At 44.7% G+C, this 23,005-nt stretch overlaps 1 protein-coding gene across 3 annotated transcripts in view; it reads left to right on the forward strand.

Annotated features, from left to right (window-relative positions):
* The window catches only part of LOC119396462 (erlin-1), a 48,046-nt gene extending 31,150 nt beyond the window's left edge, over positions 1-16,896 (forward strand). For 2 of the 3 annotated variants that reach the window (XM_037663682.1, XM_037663691.1), the window contains exons 11-14: positions 6,178-6,257; positions 7,684-7,863; positions 15,494-15,548; positions 16,718-16,896. In XM_037663682.1, coding sequence (XP_037519610.1) covers positions 6,178-6,257; positions 7,684-7,863; positions 15,494-15,548; positions 16,718-16,764 — 362 coding nt within the window. In that variant the 3' untranslated portion in view covers positions 16,765-16,896. The remainder of the gene's footprint in view (positions 1-6,177; positions 6,258-7,683; positions 7,864-15,493; positions 15,549-16,717) is intronic. The other variant, XM_049415989.1, reaches the window with a different exon arrangement.
* Positions 16,897-23,005: the final 6,109 nt, after the last annotated feature.

Here is a 23,005-nt window from a genome sequence, read left to right on the forward strand (position 1 = left end):
ATGCGCAATGTCACAAAACTCAAACATGGCGGAAGCTGTTGAAAATGAAGAGCTTTCAGCCACAGTCGGTATGCTGGCATAAAACTTGTTTGCTACATCGTGATGGACGAACTATCAGTTGCCGGCCATTTTACGTGCGAAAGAACTGTCGTCATGTGCGTATGATGGTGATGGCGGTACGTAATAAGGGAGGGGTACAGAGCACGTTTCGGGCTAATTACACATGGGAGTCTGGTGCCGTGGTCGTATTGAGAACAAAGTCTCAGGATGACGAAAATTGCAGCTTTTACACTGCTCTTATGCAAAATAAGTACAGTAAAACGTCGGTGATACGAATCTCGCGGGGTAACAAAAAATATTCGTATATTTACCAAAATTCGTATCACCAGAAAATATGGAAACGCAGTATGCAACAAAGAAAGCTCGTGTACATTTTCACTTATTTTTTCTCAGGGCCTCAGCAGCATCATGAACAACTCTGAATGGTTGCCATTAAAGTTTCCAGAAGTCGACATTCACACTTGTACTCGTAAATATATGGCATGTGCGCGAAACCAGATGCATTGCGACCTGTGACAGCTAGTAGCCCCTTTCTAACCCTAGTACGCTTTTCCGTATTGCACCAGGGTACTGCGACAAAAGTGACCTAAGGGGTGCTTTGCGCGCAATACATGAAGGCCAGAAAATTTTAGAACCGCTGTCCTTTGTTGTTATTTTCTTATCGCGGTGGTGCGAGGACTGTTTTTCGGGAGCTTTACGGCCTTGCCCACACAATTGGGAGGTTTGCTCAAAATTCAGGAGTCTCCCATGCAAAGTCCTCGTCCACCTTCCATAGGGTGTCTGATTGCGAGGACATTGCAGGCACGTGTAAACACAGTACAACATCGCTGCCTCGAGCACAGCAGCACACATCGACACATCGAGGAAAAAAAAAGCGACGCCAACACCATCTATAATCTAAACACGAAGGCGCATTAGGGCCTCCAAGTTTCGCGTACACAATGCCACGTGCTGCTGATGGCCAATACTGACAAACTAGCAGCGCGGTGCGAATTTCCACACTTATAGGGTTCATGAACCACTTTTCCAAGTAATGATGTAATGATTTCAGTATCGGAGTTTACTGCCTCCCGAATCGATTGCCGCAAAAATTTCTTGAATCCGTCAAGAATGAGCGGAGTTATGGGGGTTTGGCGCACGCTCTCAGCGCTTTCTCTCTTTTCTCATGCTGACGAGCACACTGGAAGCTACACATGGAGGGATGGCACGGGGGAAAGAAGTTACGTCAGAGCGCGTCATGAAACGCGATCGCTCTCTCGCTGTGATTCGCATGCGCGAGTGCAGCTACCGTGTAAAGTTAGCAGACTGAGGAGTGCGGCGCCGGCAAGTGGCGTCACCCCGTGGCAAGATGCGCATCTGATCCGAACGCCGCTCTCGATTTATGTTGACTATTGGCCAATGAGGATGCTAATCTTTTGCGACGTGGAGAAGCAGATACGCGACGTCAACTCACAGACGCCCCACCCTCCGAAGAGAGTGACAGCAGGCCTTTGTTTGAAAAGAGGGCGGCTGAGAAAACAGCAACTTCGCGCTCCGCTTGTAGCCTTTACGCGGCGTGCACGACTGCAATATTTGACTGAGCACTTCATAGCCGTGTCAGCTTTCCGCAGGATGTGTTTTTTCAACAAACCCAAAGGGTGCTTCATGACCCCTTTAAGCTTCCGCAGCCGCGCATGATTGACGTGTCTTCTGCGGCAGCGCCGGTAGCTCCTGTTCGAACCTGCATGGTAGCGGGAGTGCATATGAAACTTTGCGGGGTGAAGAACGGTTCGTAACAACCATACTCCATTACATAGGAGGCTAATGGGCCTTGGCCGGGACCGCAGAAAAATTCGTATCACCCCGAAATTCGTACGAGCTGTTGGTCATATCACCAAAGTTCTGCTGTACATGATTTATGTATTCATCAAGAAAATGAAAGTGTCTTAATGTAACAGACATTTGTTTATTGTTTTCTTGATACTTTCGATAATTCTGCAATCAGTTAATTTGGACATTTTTTTCTGTCCCGTGAAATCCAAATTAACGAGCTTTTACTGTACTGACATTACGAGTAGCACACTTTGATCATATGTGGCAGGAGCATACCTTTCAGTGAGGTGTAATTGCCTTGTGCTGTGCTCAACCAGTTACCAACATCGCATAATCATCTGCCATGCAAAACCAACAGCTGTGTCTATGTACGTACCCTTGAAGTTACAGGGACATCTTTGTGCTGTACGTACGCCAAACAGTAAAGCTGCAAATGAAACCGAAACCATCGTCCGGGAAATCTCTGCGATGGCATGGGGGCAAAGGTTACAGCATTTTTTGTACCCAGTTCACGCACCCGGCTGATCATGAAACACTTATTTCACGGCATATGCACTGCTGCAGTGAAGCAGTTTGAGTTATCCTACTTTCACTGCGTACGTATTTATGATAAAGTCAACATGCTTGGTAAGCTTACGTTTGCTGGAAGTTCTATTTCTAGGAGCCTGCCATCCTGGATTGCTTATGCTTCACGGCAAGCAAAGGCATTATGCGAGTCTCACAGTCCATTATTAGAGCCATTGCAATTTCATCGTTGTGTGCTCAGATAACTTTTCTGATGAGGTCAAAAGCATCCATTATTTTTAAAGCAGTCGCCGGAGTCAGCGTGTCTTGTGGATCATTATCTTCCCCAAACGACGAGACGACGTCATTGTGTTTCTCAGCGCTGTTGGTAATCTGAGCGTTAATCAATTCCTCATAGGCTGCCACGTCATCGTCGAAATTAAGGAACTCATTGAAGTGCACATCAGCACAAATCCCTTGTCCTCAAGGGTTGTCCACTGTGAAGTGTCAAAGGTCATCTTCAGCTTTAGTTGAGCCGGTTGTTGCTCGATTGTTCCCAAACTCAGAGTGCCTGATGCAGTTCGTTATGGTGCCATGCTTCAATGTGCATCATGCACCAGCCATTATTTGCAGCGCCATATATAGGTCAATTCTCATCACTCAACCAGTTTTCAGTGTTGTGGAGAATGCACTGAATATGCTGCAGTATGCACATTTAAGGCTCACATTTGCACCTTGGTCCAACGGCTGGATCACCAGTGTGCACTTTGGAGGGAAGTACTACTTCACCTCTGTGTTCGTTAGAACAATGTCATCGATGCAATGGGCGGTGCAGTTGTCCAACAGCAAACACACTTTACGTCGTTGAAAATTGCACATGTTATCCACGCTTTTATGTTGGCCACATACTACTTAACTGGAAGATCTTGGTTTCCTTTAAAACATTACGGCTTGGCACTTTTGAAAATTACCAGGGGTTGGTGCTTATCAGAGCCTGCCATCCTGGTGCACAGCAACATGGTAATTCTTTTCGTGTTGTGTTTGCCTGTGTGCCAACACCGTCCATTAAAATAAAGCATAGTTGAAGGCAGTATTTCATTAAACAAACCAGTCCAGTCAGCGTTATAAATGACAGACAAACTGTACCGTTCAAGGGTGCTCATGGCATTATCGAACATCCAAGCTGATATACAGCTTCGCCATTCGCGGCCGCCGACTCCCCAGACAGCACCTTGCCAACATTAACGGGTCGGGCTTTGAGGTGGCTAAGCCATCATGTTTGACATTGAAATCGTCAAAGCCAAGCAAGCAGGCATAATTCAGGGCCTTTTGTTGCATAGTCGCTCTGCTCGGGGCAATATTCTTTGCTCAAGCGTCCACAGACCAAATGTAGATGGCCTCCTCATGTTTGGGCAGTGTCATTTTCTTGTGCTGTGCCAACATACTCAAAGTGCCTTCTGGATGGAGTCTTTGTTCTTTAGGACTGTCGATAACATGCTCGGTGAGATGCCAAAGTCATGGGCGATGTTCACTTTTTTCCTTCCATGCTCTCCCTCAGCAATCATCTGTGCCGTCTCCTCGAGAGATAGAAATTTACGCTTCCTATTTGGCATAGCCATTTCAACTGGACTAACACCTTGGACTGGTCACACACCACAGAAAATGGCAGCAATTGTAGTGGCCATTTACAATCATGTGCAGTCTCGCACAGCCACCTGATGACCACATGTGGCTATGCATTGCAATGGCTCAAATAGGTCCAGGCATCTTCACTGCGGTTAGTTACATTCGTGAAAACCTCAGAGAAGCGTAAACACAATCGTTATAGCTTTGGAAGGGCCTTCTAATTTGACTGCTTGGCAGTTCCAATTTCATTTCAGTTAGTTTTGTTCTCAACAAGTTCGTTGAGCCAGAAATAACAAATAAAATGCCGTCATTATGAAAAGACCTTTTTTTGTGTTACTTTGTATGGACAGCTTACGTGGAATTGGAAAATCTTCATTGTGGTGGAAATTTCGTTGTAGTAGGGTTCAGCTGTATTTTGGTTGCATATTCTTATTTGTACCAAGTTATGGGGAAAGAGAAAAGAAAAAAATATTAACCGACGATTGTGATAGCCGTAATGCAAATTTAGAGCTCAGCTGTTTAAGGGGTATTCAGACTTGGGACAAATCCTCGGGGGGATAAAGGCAGAGCCAAGTGACGTCAGCTCGCGAGGAGAAGTCTCCACAGATGTCCCCCGCTCACACGGACGAGGTGAACGGAAGGGGAGACCAGTGTTACTAGACTACTCTGGTGGCTTGTACCACCCATTTGACGAGCTGCAGACGACCGTGCAGCTGCAGACCGGACACCCACTGCCGCTCTCTGAAGGAGCAAGTGCAACAATGTGGCCAAAGAACAGCCCGAAATTGTGCCATATCCCCCACCACCGGGGGATCGTTTATCCTGTCGGGGAAGAGGTCCCCGTTTCCTCCGAGGAGTCTTGGGGGGGGTCGCGCCCACTCACTAATCCGTGACGTCGCGGTCACGTGATCCGCAATCCCCCCGTGTCCCCCGCCGATCTCTCCCTCGTGTGAATACCCCTTTAGGTGTTTTAAATTTGCGGTGTGCGAGTGGCAAGATGCTCTCGGCAGTGCTTAGCTTCTGCTTCGGTGGCACGCATTTCTTGATTCTAGCGGCGGTGGCCTTGCTTGGGCAGTTCGTTTAGCAGCAGCAGATTAAGCATGTTCTTAATTTTTAGAAAGAAAGCTTGGCTCATGTGAGCGCATTCTCTAGTGGTGGTGGTTCCCTCTCGTCGCACTCTCATTGCTATCGCCATCTTTCATCCTCCACTGTGCTGTGTTTTCTTGAGATGTTACTCTCCTCCTCATGCTTCTACTGTACCTTCCTCCACTTTCCTTCTTCTCTCTCTTTTCATTATCACTGTCGTTCAATCTCTGCTGAACTCTTCTTTCACATGCTTTCATCATGTTATTTCACTCGCTTTCATGTTATTCGTTGTAATCAGAATAAAGTGTGAAGAAAATAAAGTGGACGAAAAGATAACTTGCCGCCGGCAGGGACCGAATGTGCAAAGTTGCACAGCGATGTGTACGGCTGTGGGTGAATAGCAGCCTATGCATAAAACTACGCCCGCAGCCATACAGCTTTCAAAAACAATGAACAGTGACAAAATTCATGTTGCTGCTATATCGGTGAGGTTTTCTCAGGAAAAAATGGAAAGTAAGGCTCATGAATGTAGTACTCTCATGTTCTGAATTCATGCCATATACATAGTTCCAGATATTCATGCTGTGTCAAATATTTGAGTACTTCTTGAGACTTGAGATTATTGAGTACTTCTCAACTTAGCTTAACTTGCGCCTCATGCCACGATCATCAGTGCAGGGTGGCACAGATGATATCATTTAATCATGTCGTAGATTTAAACTTTTTAGTGCATTTAAGAGCATGTTTATGCCATGTTTTCTTATTGTACTGCAATTGCTCTGCAACAATAGACTGGTGCTAACTTGGCATCACCACAATTTTTGGTGTTGTATGGAGCTTTTTCGGTTATTTGAAGGTAGTGTTAATTAGTATATACAGTACCTCACTCTCACTTCCACATTTCTTCAGTTTTGTATGCCTGACCTCTAACACTTGACAAGTGTGTCCTACTTTGCTATATTAGATGAGTTAATTTAAAAAATTGAGGTTGGTGGTGGTTTTTTTTTTAATGTGCAGTGAACAAGGAAAAAAAATGAAATGGTCTGTCTAACATGCTGTTATTTTTTTTTTCTTTTTTTTCATTTACAGATGAAATGCATTATTCGAGGGAAAAGATGAAGGCAGATGGAGAGTTCTACTCAAAGGAGAGGCTTGCGGAGGCAAATAGGGTTAGCATCAGCATCTTGTACCTTTTTTCCCCCTCTTGTGCAGCTCTTTGCAGAAGCTAAATATTTGTAGCGCATGAACTGCCTGATAGCGTCCTTTTCGTTTTTGCCAGCCATTACTTTAAAATCTCTAGGCACATTATTACAAATTGCATTGTATGTCCTGAATGGCCCCTTTTTATGTGGTAATTATATGTGGCTACATTATTTGTTGTTGCTCTGATGTTCCATATAAAATCCAAGTTTGAGGAGATAGAGCAACGCACACAAATCAAGTGTGCGTTGCTTTAACTCCTCAAACTCCCTACTGGTGTGAGGTCATGTGCATGAGGGTGAGCTGAGACACGATGGCTTGATGCTTGCTGTCTTCCTATGCACCCAATATTGGGCTCTCTTCTCCTCTAGCTTGGCCATAGCTTTGCATGGCTGCCCGCTAGGCTAAGCAAATATCGTTTGTTGGTGGCCTTCTACAGTACGTGTTAGTGTTAAGGACAAGCTGAGATAGATAGCGGCTTCATGTTCAGTGGCAGTAAGCTAGTCTTTATTGATGTTGGTAGTAGTAGATGAAGCCACATTAGAGGTGTGCTGCCGTAGTTTTTGGACATTATGACCATGAGTGCGAACATAAGCTAATATATACACATTAAAGGGACACTAAAGTGGAAAACGATTTTTCTCATATTGGTGAATTACTCTTTCACAATTCCAAAATTGCCACGCTTTCCGCGAGAAGATGCTTGGTAAACGAGAAAACGCACAAAAAGAAAATGCGGGTGGCGACGCAACCTTGAAATTTATGCACCAAACACCTTGATGTCAGACTTTTACAGTGCCTACTATGTTCTACGTAGTTGCAAATTGGCAAAAATGAAGTACATTGACTTCTGAAGGGGCCATATACTTAACATACCAAGTTTAGGAAATTTCTTTGAGCCAAAGTCACCAAAATACCACGAATACACTTTGAAATCTGTGATGTCACGCGTGGAGATTTCGGTGCAAAATTAAAAAATGATACGTTGACCTTGATTTTCTCCTCTATTAATACAATTATCATGGAGGAATTAACGACATTAGTGTTCTCAGAGTACACTTTATCAATATAAACAAATTCCTGGTTTCGCTTTAGTGTCCCTTTAATCAATGAAATTTAAACAGCATTGGTGTTGTGTTTAAAAGTGACAGCTCTGAGAAAGTATAGCAAACATGAACGTATCCATGAGGTTCTACTATCCTATTCAGTTTATTTAAATACCTTAAAGACCCCTTGGAGGGGTATTACATAAATGACATAAAGGTAAGTGAACAAATACAGATGCGCAAATACAGAAATGTTGGTTATAGGAGGCTACTAACTTATTAATATAATGTGTAATATTGTGCATGTTGTGGTCATTGAAGGTTTTCATCACTTTTTTTTTCATTGCAGCTGCTATTAACCCCGGAGTATTTGGAACTCAAACGCTACGAAGCAATTGCTTCTAACAACAAGGTCTATTTTGGCAAGGACATTCCAAGCATGTTCATCAATCATTGCTCACGGCAATCGGAAGTTGATGCTACTACCCTAGATACCATCACTGCTTCTCTGGCAGGCAAAGGAGCCAAGGTAGGTTTGCAGACCCTTGGAAGCAGAAAAAAGACTGCTAGAGCCAGGTCAAGACTATGGGGGGATAGAGGTGCTGCCAAGTTGTCCTTGGCGAAAAATTCCCACACACAGAGAGAGATGTGGCTGGGAACATTAATTTATTATAATGCACCTACCAGGTATCATGGTCTCCTTTTGTGTTCGGACGACTCTTAATTACTTGAGAAACACACCGCTAACAATGTTGTGCGCAGTAGTTCTCACTGTCTACTACCATCCTTACGCTCATTTAACTATCAATGTTCAAAAGATTGCAAACACAAGGCAGGTTTTTGTCACTTTTGTCAATTGATGGCGGTCCAGAGGGGGATTCATCATTCACCTCTTTCTGTCTCTCCTTAAACGAGTTCAAACTCCTTGAAATGTGAGATTATGACAAAGTGGAGTCACTGTAGGCTTGCCAACTCATTCGGTAGGTGTTGCAAGACCGCTGTTGAGCTTTGCATAGAATCTCATAGCGTTGATCGACTGTTGACTCTTTATCCCACATCGTGACATGACGCTATTAGGAGGTTCGTGGATGCAGCTACACCAGTGCTCCCAGAGCTTGCAGCAGACAGAGGTCTGCTGCTCGAGAGGTATGCATTGCTGGAAAGTTGTCACCCCACGTAACCGAGTGGACCTTTTCCTGAACATGCAGCGCCATGCTTTTCCCTGATGGCAAAGTTTGGCAAGAGGGCGCGCCGGCCAGCAAACGTCCTTAGGAATATGTAGGCATTATGCAGAATTGCGTTTTTTTCTGCACTTTTTGCCTACCTTCTGTGACGATAAGTTAGGACATGACCTTTGGCAAACATTTCACGAGGATTTTACAGCCTTCAGCCAGTGGCGGGAGCAGAAAAAGACGGCAGGTGAATCTGCCATCTCGAAGGCTATACTTTACTGCTATACAAACGCCAAATAGGCATAGCTCTCAAACTCAATGCAATGATCGCAGACAAAGGTAAATGAGGAGGCTTTTTCTTTACACATAAAGCAATTAACTATATCAAATATTGAATGATTTGAACCATAATATGCAGACTCCATGTGAATTGTGTCATTTTTTTGCACATCTGTGCATTTAGACAAAGGCAAAGTATCTGCTTTGAAATTGGCATCCAGAAACTGGTTAGAGGTGTTTTCAGGGCATCATCAAAGACCTCTTGCCAGTTTTTTCTTGAGAAACCAGACAAGTGACGGCACCAAGTACTGCATAGAAAGGTCAGGACTATAATGCAGGACCTTTCTGCAATGTTTGAGTACGAACAGAGCTGCCCTGAGTGCAAAATCTAAAACAGAAAAATGCCCGTCCCTGTGACATGCTTTCAGTAACAAACGAAATGAGAAACTGCTGAGTTATTTGATGTTTCGAGCCTGTAAGCATGATGATTGAAAATTCACACACGTCGGAAGAAAGCAGGAACCTCACGCACTAATTATCAACCTAAAACAGCAACAAAATGTTTATGATGATGGCGCTGTCATGATCGCTATTCAAATGCACAGCAGTAGCAGACAGTGGCGATGCTGGCATGCTTTTATCGTGGCTTTTCGGCCGGCTGTTGCTAGGGGGTCACATGAGTTTAGAAAAGGGTCCATTTATCCAATATGCTGTGGCCAACGGGAGCACCAGAAAAAGTATGATTGCATTACTTGTGGATACATGCTGTAGCACTTCAGGTGATTTTGACTGGATGGTAATGGTTTGCAGCTCACACTGAAAACAAATGGATTTAAAGGAGCACTGACATCAAATTTATGCATGTCAAGATTTTTGCATCCACGAGTAGTTATCGACCCCCTAGTAGCGATTCGCGACCCAAAATGCCACTCAGGGACGAATAACTATCTGTTTTATTGATTTAGATCACCAGTATCTAGCAAGATTCAAAACGGCCGGCAAGCCCGTTATTTTTTAGCGCCAGCAGCGCTACCTCCAGACCGCGCCCCAGCTGACCACTTCTCTACAGAAAGGAGTGACGTGAGACTCAGCTGTTCAGCTAACATTTCGTCTGCTAGTCGCACACGTTCAGTCATGCCTTGTCACCAGCATCGCTGTCAAAAATGTCGACTAGTGTTGAAGACTTGGAGTGTTAAAACTTGGAATCGCCACAATTCGCGACGTCGCGAATCATTTGCGCTTCGACGCTTTGCAAAACAGCGATTCAATGGACGCCGTACCAAGCAGCAACGAGGAGGTGCCCGGGGACGCACGCTTGGGCCATGCTCGCTAGTGTGTCTGAATTAGCTATATTAGAGCATTTTTACGTGCACGGCAAAGGGGTCTATGGAATATCGGTATAGTGAATGCACACCAGCGGAGAAATAGAATACGTTAGGTTTCTACAATAGCAATTCTGCACTTCCAAAGTTCTTCTTTGTGCCGCCAGATGGCCCCACCTATCCGGGCTCTCACGGTTACGGCTGCAGTAAGCCGGTATTACGCTAATGCAACGAAGTCTACGGACGAACTAAAATTCACTATTAACGCTACCTGCGTGTTAGCGATGATATTTATCTATACGCTACTCCGCTTCGATAGCTTGTCGTCGTGTCAGTGTGTACCTCATGCGTAATGAAACGACACAATCATTCCGATTTTTTCCGCGCTTCCAACAACACAATTCCCCGACATGCTGACTGACGAACACACGCCGAATCATATGCTCTTTCCTTTCGCCTGTCTTGGTGGCTTGCGTCTTGTAATTTCATGAAATCACTCATTGTGGTACAACGAAGATCAGGCATGAAGAGTGAGAACGTTTCCTGACGTCGCTGCCACGATAAAAACACTCGAATCATCGACGTCATCGCTGCTAGTGCATTGTCACTCAGGATGGTATGCGCCACACCGAACACGTCACAATAGTGTCGATGTCGCAGGATGATGAAATCCCCTTTGGGCTTCCGTACGCTCTTTGCCCTCGAAATAAAATAACTTCCAGGTGACGGACGCCATTAAAACTTGGTCAATAATACCTATGCATACCGAACAATCGAATGAAGGACACATCTTGAGCTTGAAATTTTATGTCAGTGCCCCTTTAAATTGTTACCGAAATTTCCTAGCTTTAAGGCTATAAACTGCAGTCACTGGACAATGACACTAGCACTCTGGCAAACAGTGCCATCACCACCCTTGCCATATGAGGCATACAGCATTCTGAAGGAGAAATGCAGAGTAGATACATGGTGTACTGTCACGGATTCAGGTGGTTCCGGGCGATGGACTCGGTCAAAGACTCGGTTAATGGCACAGCACATTTATGAAACAAAGGCACGACACTCCAAAAAAATATACAAATATACAAATAGACAGGTACTCAAATTGTCTATTCACTCTAAACAATAAATTGGCCTAAACAGTCCTATCTCCTGCTAACATAGTTTCATATGTGTAGCCTCAAGACCACTGCTTCGTTGGGTCACTCTTACTCGATTCTGCTGACCCTGTTCGTTGCCTAAGTCCAGTGAGCATCAATCTCCTCCGTGATCCGTTGAGATGTATGACCCCTTCAACCATCTTATGGGGCAAGTCAGCCGTCGCCTGTCCATACAGGTCGTTGTACCGCTTGCCTGACTGCTAGGCCTGTTAGGCCTAATGTCTCATTCACCCGGCGTGGCATTCCACCGCTGACGTGGCACTCCAGGGATTGCCTTCCGTGGCTTGCCTCAGAAGGGGCCTTGCGACAGGAACGGCTGTACTTGCTGTGCGCGGCAGCTGCATCGCCAAGGAGCATTAATTGCTCCAATGCCGTCGAGTTCACCGGCCACACCTAGGGACACCCGCGTCACAGGCTGTTGAACCGAACGCCAGTCGCTCCCGTCGCCAGTGCGTCTGCTGGCAAGACGACCTTCTCATGCCGAGCCCACGTAGACAGTGCCAGCTCATCTTGTCTTCCTCCTTCTTGATGGCTTGGTTCATGTGCCTCGAGCGTCTAGCAGTTTTCCATCATGCACTCGTGCTACTTTGAACGTTTTGCAGGCTTCATCATCCTCTTTTTTCTTCCGCCGAATAGCTGTTACTCGTGACACATACTCAGTTTGAAAACCGTGGTTCGCTGGGCTTGTTGGGATGAACATGTACTTCTGTAAGCAGCACAGAAAACATTGGAAGTCGGTGCATCTGTTGTCTGTTTCTTATTCTGTGTCCCTTTTCTGTGCTGTTTACAGAACTATACTCTATTTTGCCACAGTTTTAAAAGGCTTGAAGTTCTTATTGTCTTTTTAAATTGTAAACATTGCATGTTTACATGGATGAGGCAGCTGAAATGTGTACTGAATGCAGTGACAGGAGACCATTCAAAACATGAGCTGATATAACTCCCACTACCAGAACATATGTTCTGTTTCTCTCACAAACTTTTACGCATGTTACAAAGCTATCAGAAAGCTATGAAGCAATAACTATGTCCTTGTCTTCATGCTGTCTATTGTGAGATTTAGTCTTTTATGACAGAAGGGAGAATGTTTAGAAACGTTGGTAAATCATCATAACGCAGAAAAGAGGGCAAGAAACTAACAAGGGACAAGGTCAAAACAGTACGAATGCTTGTATGATAAACTGCACAATCATCGGGGGCATTGACACAACAAATAGTCATTCATCCAAGCTATTGCTGGAAATGTGAAAACAAGAACTGCTACAGAGATAAACCAATCAGCTGCTTTGCACACATTACATATATGCATTACCCCAATACACAATGGTGGACTGGAGGGTAACGAGCAAAAAAATTATGATAATTCGCAGGTCTCATTGGTTCTTTTTAGTGACCGTTACATGGTAGCATTCTAAGTATTATTGTTCAGTGGTTATCTGTTGACTTCTGCATGACTTGTTATCTTGCGGATGGATACCTTATGGTCACTTTGGGTCCACTGCTGCTGCTGCTGCTGTTCTGTGGCATCACAGATAGTGCTTGTAAACACGGTGCATAATCCCTTTATGCTCATTTCTGTATGCTGTATAAAAATATGCTTAAAGTATGTGAGCACTGTCGAGTGTATTTCATAGTGCTTGGAAAAAAGAGAACCACTGAAAAACTTTGCCTAGTGCAAGTCCTTTCTAGTGTATTATAAAAACAGCAAAAAATAAAAAACCTGCCACATGATTAGAGGCTAGTGTTGCAGTAGACAGGCAGACATTTATGAACTGTTTTTCTCAACCATAGTGTATACTGACCATCTCAGCTAAAATTACCTTGAAGCATATTTAAAGGAGTCCTGACACGAAAATTTCCCCCCCGAGTTTTTTTGCTGCAGTGTGTTGCTGGGGGCCTGTTATTCATAACAAGGCACATTGTTTGCTGCAGCGCGCGACAGATAATTAATTACAAGCTCCTCATTACCGACCCAGCCTCAGTTTCGGTTTCACAGAGCTCCAAAAACGACAAGCCGCCGGGTGCAACTATCACCACCTAGCGAGTGAAAACGCTCGGGTCACGTGAGCACACAGAACAGTGACGCATATCCGCGCGGTCTGTCGTCGTCGGGCTCATCGTCGTCTGATGGCGTCGATTTTCTTGCGGCGGGGATGGAAGGAACTTTCGACGTGGCGAATCACTTCAGGTTTGACCCGCTAGCGAGGAGCGATTCGTCGGGAAGCGCGTCAAAACAGAAATGGCGGCTATGACGTCATTATAACTTGTACCGGCTGCAACGGTTACGTAGGGAAGTAGGGGGGTCACCTCGGGTCACCTCCGAGGGTGTCAATGCACTAGGTACGGCCTATAATGCTGGATCGCGCTCGCGAACTTCAAAATTCATATAAAATACCTTCCAAGCTTTATTCGTTGTCGATATTTTGCAGATGGTACACGCACGTACACGAGAATCGATTCAGCAGGCTATCTCGGCCGCGAAATTTTGTGTCAGTACCCCTTTAAGGTGACCTGAAACGCCTTTCTATGTAAATATAGAATGTCCAGAGTGTTGACCTGACATAACAAACCTCTTGATCCAAGCGACTTTCTCTCCCTTCACCCCATGAGTGCTTTCGATATTGTAGAGAAGGTGATGGCAAGAGGACAAGGCTGCGCCCAAAAGCTACGTTGTTGCACATCGTGGCCTTGGACACTTTCTCTCTCGCATCATAGCCTTAAACACTCTTTTTTTGGTTGATTTTTATCGCATTGGCTGCTACTTCTGATTCAGGCATGTGCTATGCTCTCTAGGAACACTCAAATAGATTTGGCCACTTAGGCTAATGTTCACTTGGGCTACCTCGTGTTGTCACATGCTTGGAGGCATGTTGCCCACTGTGACCATCGTGAGAATGCGGTTGTCAAGCAGGGGAGAGGACTCGTAGCTCTTCGAAACATGAGGCAGCACCTACACCATGCAGCTGTAGCAGCGACGTGCAACTGTCATGCGTATGGCTGAAAATGTGCTAATTGCACTACAGGGCCAGAATGCCAGCTCGCACCCGTGCATTCTAGTCTGACCGAGTAGCATGAGTACCTGGTGCGGCCTGGCTTTGTCCTGCACCAGCTTTACTAACAAATAGTTGTTGAATCCAGATTATGCATTTCGAAGCGCTTTCGATTAGCTCACTACAAAGCAATGATGTCTGCCAAAGCTCACGCGGCATGTAGTACAAAGTAGCACATTGTGCGCAGTCATTTTTCCACTGGTTAATCAGCCTGATGAAATTTATCACCAACTACATATGCCCTTCACTGTTCTCATCAAGTACCAAGACATTGCTTTTAGTAGATAATACTATTTCAAATACAGAGTTTAAGCTATTATGCATAATAACAGTCCACTTCCTTCTAGCATTTACATACTACAACTCCATAACATGAAACATGCTTCAAATTGTAATTACATTTTGCCAATATGCCACAATGTCTACAGCAAAAGACTTGTCCAGTTTTCTGGTGTAAAAGCTTACAATAAAATTTCGTTTAAAATATAAACTGTCAGAGCCTTCAAATTATCTTCCAAGCTATTTTATCGATAGATCATCAAAACATTTCTGAGTGACCTATCAGAATGCTTGGACGAAACTGCATTTTTTCCCCTTTAACAGCCAAACATTCTTGCCCATTTCACTGTCTTTTAGAGGTCATGTGATGGACCAGTTTCCTACTGCATGTAGTGCAATAATTTGGCTCTCATATTCACAGGAGCCTTTTTTGCAGATCACCAACATTTTTTTAATATATGTTGAAGAGATGTTTCAGGGCTCCTTAAGCTCTGTATTAAACATTATTAACATGCTAGCAGCAATGAAAATCATGCTACAATAAGAGAAGTGAATAAAAATGTCATTAAAGATTGACCATTTGACTAACCTACAAGGTTTCATTAGTAAATCTTCAGTAGAACTGGGTTTATTCATAACTGTGAGCCTTTAAAAAATCACCAGAAGGTAACGCTCTCCAGAGTTTGGAAAAGTATACACTTGAGTGTATTAGATAGTGTTATGTAATTATTTTTTGCTATTTTGGTGGTTTTATTTTGGAGGTCACACCTATGAAAAACCACAGAGCTTCATTTTATTGATGCCTTTGACAGTGTGGTCAATCTCTTGTAACCACATACATACTTATTTGAACTGCTTAAAATTCATTACACATTTTTTTTTATTCTCTCTTTCCAGGGTACTGAACAGGCTACAAATACAAAATCAATGAAGAAACTAGTGTCTGATCAAGGTAACATATAAATACTGCAGTTTCTTCAAAACTCTCTTACAGCCTAATGGAAATACTAGACTATGCGGACACGAGGCAGGTTCAGAGCATATCATAGTAACATCTGACATTCGCAGAGTGACTGTATTGCTTCCCTTATGAATTTACATTATGTATAACCCCCGTAATACGTTCTTCATGGGACAGCGAAAAAAAAAGTAGTGTTCGGGAGACATATAACGCGAACATGCAGGTTAAATTGAGAAAAGGCACTGCTAAATATAGTAAAATAGGTGCATTGCACAGCTCTACCTCGAAAGAATTTATTCATCAGTTTATGGCTTAAAAAATTCCTTGGTGGAAGCCTTGCGTTTCCTTCATGTCTCTGCTAAAACCACACCCTTTTCTAGCACTTGGATGGCCTTGCAGCAGTGCACATCACAAAACTCATTGACATACCTTCTTAGTACATCTAGTGCAGTGACAGTTCACAATGTATCGGACAGTAACATCGCTAAAATGACATGTGAAAAGTGGATTCTGATGCCTAGGTGTCTCTAGGTTCTTTGCTGGGATTGGAGGCCGGGAAAGTTATGCGGAGGAAAACGCATAAGTGAGGGATGTACAAGTGGGATTCTACTATACTTGCATTGTGCCAGACCTTTTTTTTATCACAGTTATCCATTTAAAACGCAAAGCAAACTATTAAAATGGCTAGATTGAATATACTGGGAACACTGTATTGAACTGATGTTCTGATAAAGTTGGATTCATTGTGAATCGCTCTCATTGATTTAAAGGGGGCTATGTCATACTCTGTTGGCAAAAAGTGAGGACATCTGTGAAATTGAGAGTAGATTAGTACAGACAATTTGTGGTGGCAGGAGGAAACTTGTGGGTAGTAATTATTCATGTATAGTGAGCTAGTTGTTATTTTAATTAGTGTTCAGGTTCTGTTTCTGTTGTTGTTCTAAACTTCAGAAAGAGTAAAGCATAATTTGAGAGAGGAACAAAGGATGAATTCTGGGCATTATCTTGTCCAGAATTTGTAAGTCTGGCTTGCATGTGTTGTATTAAGATATCAAAGAAGCATTACATATTCAAGTGTTACAATACATGGCAGGCTAGAGTATTTAGCTGCACTATTTTTCTGGTTAAAACCTGGTGTTTGCTGCTGCTATTCTTTACAGACAGCACTGCTGCAAAGTTCTACGAGCAAGAGGTATCAGGCTACTAATTGCCATTGATTTCTGTTTGTCAGTGCTCAAGAGAGGACCATAATGGAGGCATTGAGATGCTTCGATGGACCTGTGTGTTTACATTGTTTCTATCATGTTAATAAATGATTGCTATATTTGCACTTTGGTAAGTTCCAGTATCTCTGCTTTTTGCTGATACATCCTGTGACCTGCATTGAGGGCAGTGCTAGGGTTTTGCTATTGTAGAGACAACTACAAAAAGAGAAGGCTCTTGAAGGGGGCAACACCGCCTCTGAGAAACCTACTAGTTGTAGGGCTAGCTTTCTGGCTTTTCATGAGGGAGGGAAGAGGCAACTCTGGGCAGAATAAAATCTCGGGGAGGTGACCCCTAGTGCCACCCTGAGGCAAAGGTTTGGCAATTTTATTTTGAGCACTATTTAGTTACCCATCATTGTAGCTTATTAGCTTTAGTGTTCTTCTGTTGATGAAATATTATTGGCTAAACATCTGGCCTCAGTGGCCACGTGTTCACTGGAAAGAATGCAGAGTTGCCACTAACATAGGCGTGCGCAGGGTTCCCCATTAGGGGGGGGGGCGAAGGTTCATCGCAGCGCCCCCCCCCTACTAAGTCAATGTATGGGGCAGATTTTGCGCCCCCCCCCCCTCTTAGGTGACTAGAAGGGTCAATGTACGGGGCAGATTTTGCGCCCCCCTCTTAGGTGATTAGGGGGGGCGCCCCCCCCCCTGCCCCCCCTGTGCGCACGCCTATCGCCACTAACTAAAAGTAATGGGCATTTTGAATATCTCCATCTAGTTTATTTCAGTAGCAGCATGAGGATGTAGCATCCCATTAGTTGTAAGAACCTCAGTTTATCAGCGAAGCATAAGATTTCATTAGTAGTAGTTTGGCATGGAAGAAGCCATGCCCGATTGTATGAACTTTATGAAAAATCTGGCGTGGCATTTGCAGAAGGGAAGGAGCTGAAAATTGCCATTTCACTGTAGAAAAGATGGAAATGTTCATTACTAGAGGCCGGATTTTCAGGCACTAAAAAAGCTCGTTTTAGGCAGGCAAAACAATGTTTTAGGCTTCCAAAATCGCAAACATAGGCACATAAATTTTCACATAAATGCAAACAATTTCAAACGAAGACGTGCGCGACCTCTATCTACGACAAGAAAACAAAGATGTTATTGCTTAAGATGGCACAAAGGCGCCAACATTTGAACATAGCGTGCTTTGTCCCGCACAGTTCGCACTCCCGTGTTCTGCAGAGTGAGTCAAATGTCTCCTGTCTACTCAACACACTCCTGAGTGTCCAGCGTGACTGAAAAGCGCAGAGCACCTACTCCATGTTTGTAAACAGCGGTAGGCGCCGTCGACATACTGAGGCGCTTGTAGCGACGTCGCGGCGCGTAGGTTCCGCCCAGCCCAAAGCTCGCCACCGCCCTCTATGATCACGTGACAACTGGCACAGCAGCTGCAAAGCTGCCTCCGAGCACCGCGCGTCGGGGCGCCTCCCGCGTGTTTACAAGGGACGTCTACGATGTGGGTGCGCTTTGAAGATGCGGACAGGGAAGAGACAGGACACACACTGCGCAAGAAAATAAGTTGAAAGTTACGCAGTGTGTGTCCTGTCTCTTCCCTGTCCGCGTCTTCAAAGCGAACCCACATCATAGACATGCAGAACGAACTAGCCCAATTAAGGGCGCTTACAAGGGACGGCCGGGCGGCCGCAACAGAGGAAGTTTTGGTGGGCACAACAAGGACTCTGAAATAAATATATAAAGGCTATGTTGACGTGCAACTGTACCTATGACGACCTCACCATAACATCAGGTATCTTGACGCCACGAATGTGCCTGATTCGCGAAATGCCATCGACACTGCTAGTACACTTGTACGTATTAATTTGGTAACTAATGCAAGAACGGACCTCTTAGCCCCGCAAGACGCTCTTTGCTGCCATATGAATTTGCGCGGAGTAACATTACGAACAGGTCCATAATCGTTACGGTAAATCCTCGCACATAAACAAATTTGCCGGGTAAGTTACTCATTCAAAAGTGAAAGGCGATCTCGGTGACACTTTAATCAGCGATACAGCTGCGATAACGTATTAAACAATTACTACATGTCATGGACAAGGCTGCTACATATCTGTCAGGTTCACCAACCGCGGGTCGCGGCTCTGCCCGTACGCTGAAGTCGAGACCGCGAAGGCCTACAGCTGATGCAGAACTATCAATAGTACTATCGATACTGTCGATAGCTGAGTCACTATCGAACTATCGATGGTAAAAGATACTATTGATAGCACTATCGATAGTAAGTACTATCGATAGTTTAAAATCAACAGCGCGAACTCATTGCAGAATAAACTTGGTTCCCCGTGCGTGTGGTACATAGTGGAGCCGGAGGAGCAGGCTGAAGGGCAAGAAAGTTGACATGCTTGAGTTCTTCACCAGAATGCTTCGCTGACACATGGTCATAAAGTCAAACTATTCAGCTAAAGCGGAAAGGAAGCCATTACGTGCGGTGGAACTCCGCGGCTTGAGATTTATATTGCATTTTAAGATTTCAAAATTTAAAAAAATGATCAAGAACTAAGTTTGTTATTTATAAGATGTAACTGGTTGCTTTTAAACATTAATTTATTGATGGACATATGCCGCCAATTTCACTGCGCGAAAAATTTATCTCGCCAAATATTTGCTCATAAGTTAAGCGAAGCTGATAGTAGGCTATCGCAAATATTTTGGCAGTTTGGCCAGCCAGCAACAGCATCATTATTCGATACACTATGGATAGTTTGTCATGTGGTTGTGACGGTGAAGAATGCTGCAGCAAGACGGGGAAATACGAAGCTCTTTATTTGGTCGAACTTGTGCCCAGAAAATCAAAACTCAGAATACAAGCGATACACTAATAGCGAAAGTTGGGCTAGTTGGTGGTTCATGCTTGGGATGTAAAAACAGCGCAAAATATAGACAAGGACAGAGGAAGAGACGACACCGCGCTGAACTCGCAACTGAACTTTATTGGAAATTACACGCACATATATCAAGCATTCGACCCGATCACGTGGCAAACCAAAGGCGTCTGCGCAGCATAGCAAACAAGGTACGAAACATGCCTAATCATTGTGAACATCAACACGTGTGTAACAACCGAGAAAAAGCTAAAAACACCACCTTCATACTCTCCAAAAAGCATGCGCAACAGTCCATAAATACAAGCGATACACGCTGCGCACTGATAGCGGCGAGAACAGTCGCCGGCCGTCGAGTAATCTGATAATCGGTGGAACGCTTCGTCTTTTATACATTATTCTTTCCCTAGGGGCGTCTTATCTGGGCCACAGCAACAGGAACGTTTGCATAGCTCTCTGCGAATTTCTGCGAGACACAAGAAGGGTTCCTTATTAAGTTATCTCCTATTGCAAGTCATCAAACCTTCCAGCGTTAACGCTGGTGCTCGCGTATATAGGCTATCGAATAAACTGCACTATTCGCGTCCGGCGCTTAATTGTTGCAATGATCTCAAACAATCGCGAAGCCTCTCAAACACTGCGGCGCGGTCTGCGTCAAAAGCTGCTAACAGTCTGTGGGTGGCACCCGAACACATCAAAACAAAGCAATAAACGCGCGTGGCAGTAACATCGATCGTGATATTACCGATATGGTACTACCGATTCGACTATCGATAGTATATCGATAGTAGTACTATCGATAGTTTGTTTACACTATCGATAGTTTCAAAGAAACTCGATGCTATCGATAGCCAAATTACCGATAGTTGTGCATCACTACCTACAGCCCGTAAACAGACGCGGAACATTTCACGCTTGCAGTTCGCCTGAGGAGTGTGACAGACATGGAAATGTCCTAATGTGTATCGCAGCCAGAAGAGCCATGTCCAATGCACTTGCGTTGCGCGTGTCATCGCAGCCGCATAAAATTTGGAAAAGTGTAGCCGAAGTCGTGCTTTCGATCGCTGCTGCGTTAATGAACCGAGCCACTACTTTAGTTCGCGCGAATACTACAAAATCCTTTTGACCCCTCTCACTTTCAAATTTTTCAATCGTGATGAATTCTCCGCATATTACAAAGCTACCACCGCTTATGTAGGGATATGCTTCCAATGGCTCCACACAAGGCTAAATGCCAAAAAATGTGGTGCGGGACATAATAATGACACACTTTTGACAAAGCTAATCGTTTTCGTTAGATAAAACGAGCCGCGCAAACCGCTCAGTTTTTATCACATAGCCGATGAGCCGGCGTCGCAGACGAGTTCTCATGTTTAGCAGCTGCGGCCAATTTCTTGCGACGGTGTTCGTAAAAAGAAAACGTAAGCTTATTCCACCTCTTCTGTGCTTTTCTGCGTAAGTAACCGCAACGTATCTCGTCGGCAGACCGTTTTTTCTTCGTTGCACGACGGCACACAGCGCACGCACCAGCGAAAACACGGCAGCAACTGCGGTAGGCACAGCGGCTTTTGCCTACCGCGCGAAACTAAATGCCCGACGACAGCGCCACCGCATTTTCATGACGTATGTCCGGTGGAATTCGTCTATACATAACTTGCAACTACGTCACACCGCGGAACTCTGGGATATGATTTCGCGGCATGCGCCGCCATTACTGAGCACATGGCAGCAGACGATACCGACTCAAGCTGTGCGGCTCTCGCATTTCCCGTCAACGCTGCACATCGCAGCGGCGATATGTGCGATATTTGGCTGCTGCACGAGAAGTGTTAATCAATAATAATAATAAAAAGACTAGACGCGGGGACGTACTGTTTGCCAAACGCGATCACAAACCTGTGCGACCGCACGAAAGAGCTGTCCGAGAAACGGAGCACATGGCTTATGCGCGCGTAAACAGGAAGGACCTCAGACGTTGCACAATGTTTGTGAGTGCGGGTGTCACTTCATAACAGGCAAGTTCGCCGAGTGTATCACCACGGAGTTATGCGCGAGGTCAGTTTTTGTCGAAACGTGAAGCACCGAATTGAACACAGCGATCGCGCCTTGGTTTTCGGGACGCCCTCTTAGCTCTTCGGTGAAACGAACCCCGACTGGGCGCCAAACATATTATTGGGCCATGGTTTTATGCAGCAATCAGCGACGAAATCTGTGCAGTTGGAGCGCCGCAAAATGCAGGCGGAGAAGAGCACCGCTGTAGATGACTCGTGCGAAGTTGTTTCAACCATACGTGCGACACCATTGACGACACTGCAGGCTGTCTGAATGATTCTCGTTCGTCATAAGCGCAATTGGCAAACGATCCGGCCGGTTCGAATTGCGTAGAGCCGATTTCTCACCTGGCAGTGAACCACTGGCGTAGCCAGGGGAGGGGGGGGGGGGGGGTTCAACCCCTTCCCCGAAACTTTTCTGTTTTGCGCATACAAACGCATGCACGATCAATATAAAGTATGGTTGTCCCCCCGTCCCTCCCCTGAAAAAGATTCCTGGCTACGCTACTGCAGTGAACACCTGAAAAAATAAATTTACACACAAAACAAAAGCTGCGTGCACATCACATATTTCTTTTTTTTTGCTCTTGACTCTCCTTTCCGCTGACGGCTCTCCGCGGTTTCGCATTCGCCAACCGCTCGGGCCCTGTCAGCGCGGCGGCGAATGGTCGCCGGCCTGTCTTGCTTCACTGCTGCTAGCGGTTGTTAGTTGGTTAAACTAGAGGACTAGGTTGAACCCCATAGTTCCCAACAGTCAATCTTACGCGGTAACTCAAACAGCACCCGGGAGCGAAACTTGAGGCTAATTGTAGCGTTCATATAAGCGCCAATTTTGAAAGTAGGCACTTATAGGCATTTGTAAGCATTTAGGCACGAACGCCAAAAATATGCATTTATAGGCACTATAAAAACAATATAAAAGCCCTTCTTAACCTCTAATTCAGGCTCATATATCAAAATGGCGCGATAGGAGCGCAAGGAACAAAATAGGCATTTGCCTAAAATCCGGTCTCTATTTATGTATGTTCGTGCGTGTGTTTGTATGTGTGCGTATATATATATATATATATATATATATATATATATATATATATATATATATATATATATATATATATATATATATATATATATATACATGCAAAAATGTTTGGGGGGGAGAGGGTGCTAGGACTTCCGACCCCGCTCCCTGGCTAGCCACCCTACCCTGGCAACGCCAGTGGTTCACTGCCAGGGGAGAAACTGGCTCTACGCGATTCGACCCGATTCGACATGGCTTGCACGTGACGTCAACA

Source organism: Rhipicephalus sanguineus, chromosome 1 (genome assembly GCF_013339695.2).
Source record: "Rhipicephalus sanguineus isolate Rsan-2018 chromosome 1, BIME_Rsan_1.4, whole genome shotgun sequence".
Classification (NCBI taxonomy): domain Eukaryota; kingdom Metazoa; phylum Arthropoda; class Arachnida; order Ixodida; family Ixodidae; genus Rhipicephalus; species Rhipicephalus sanguineus.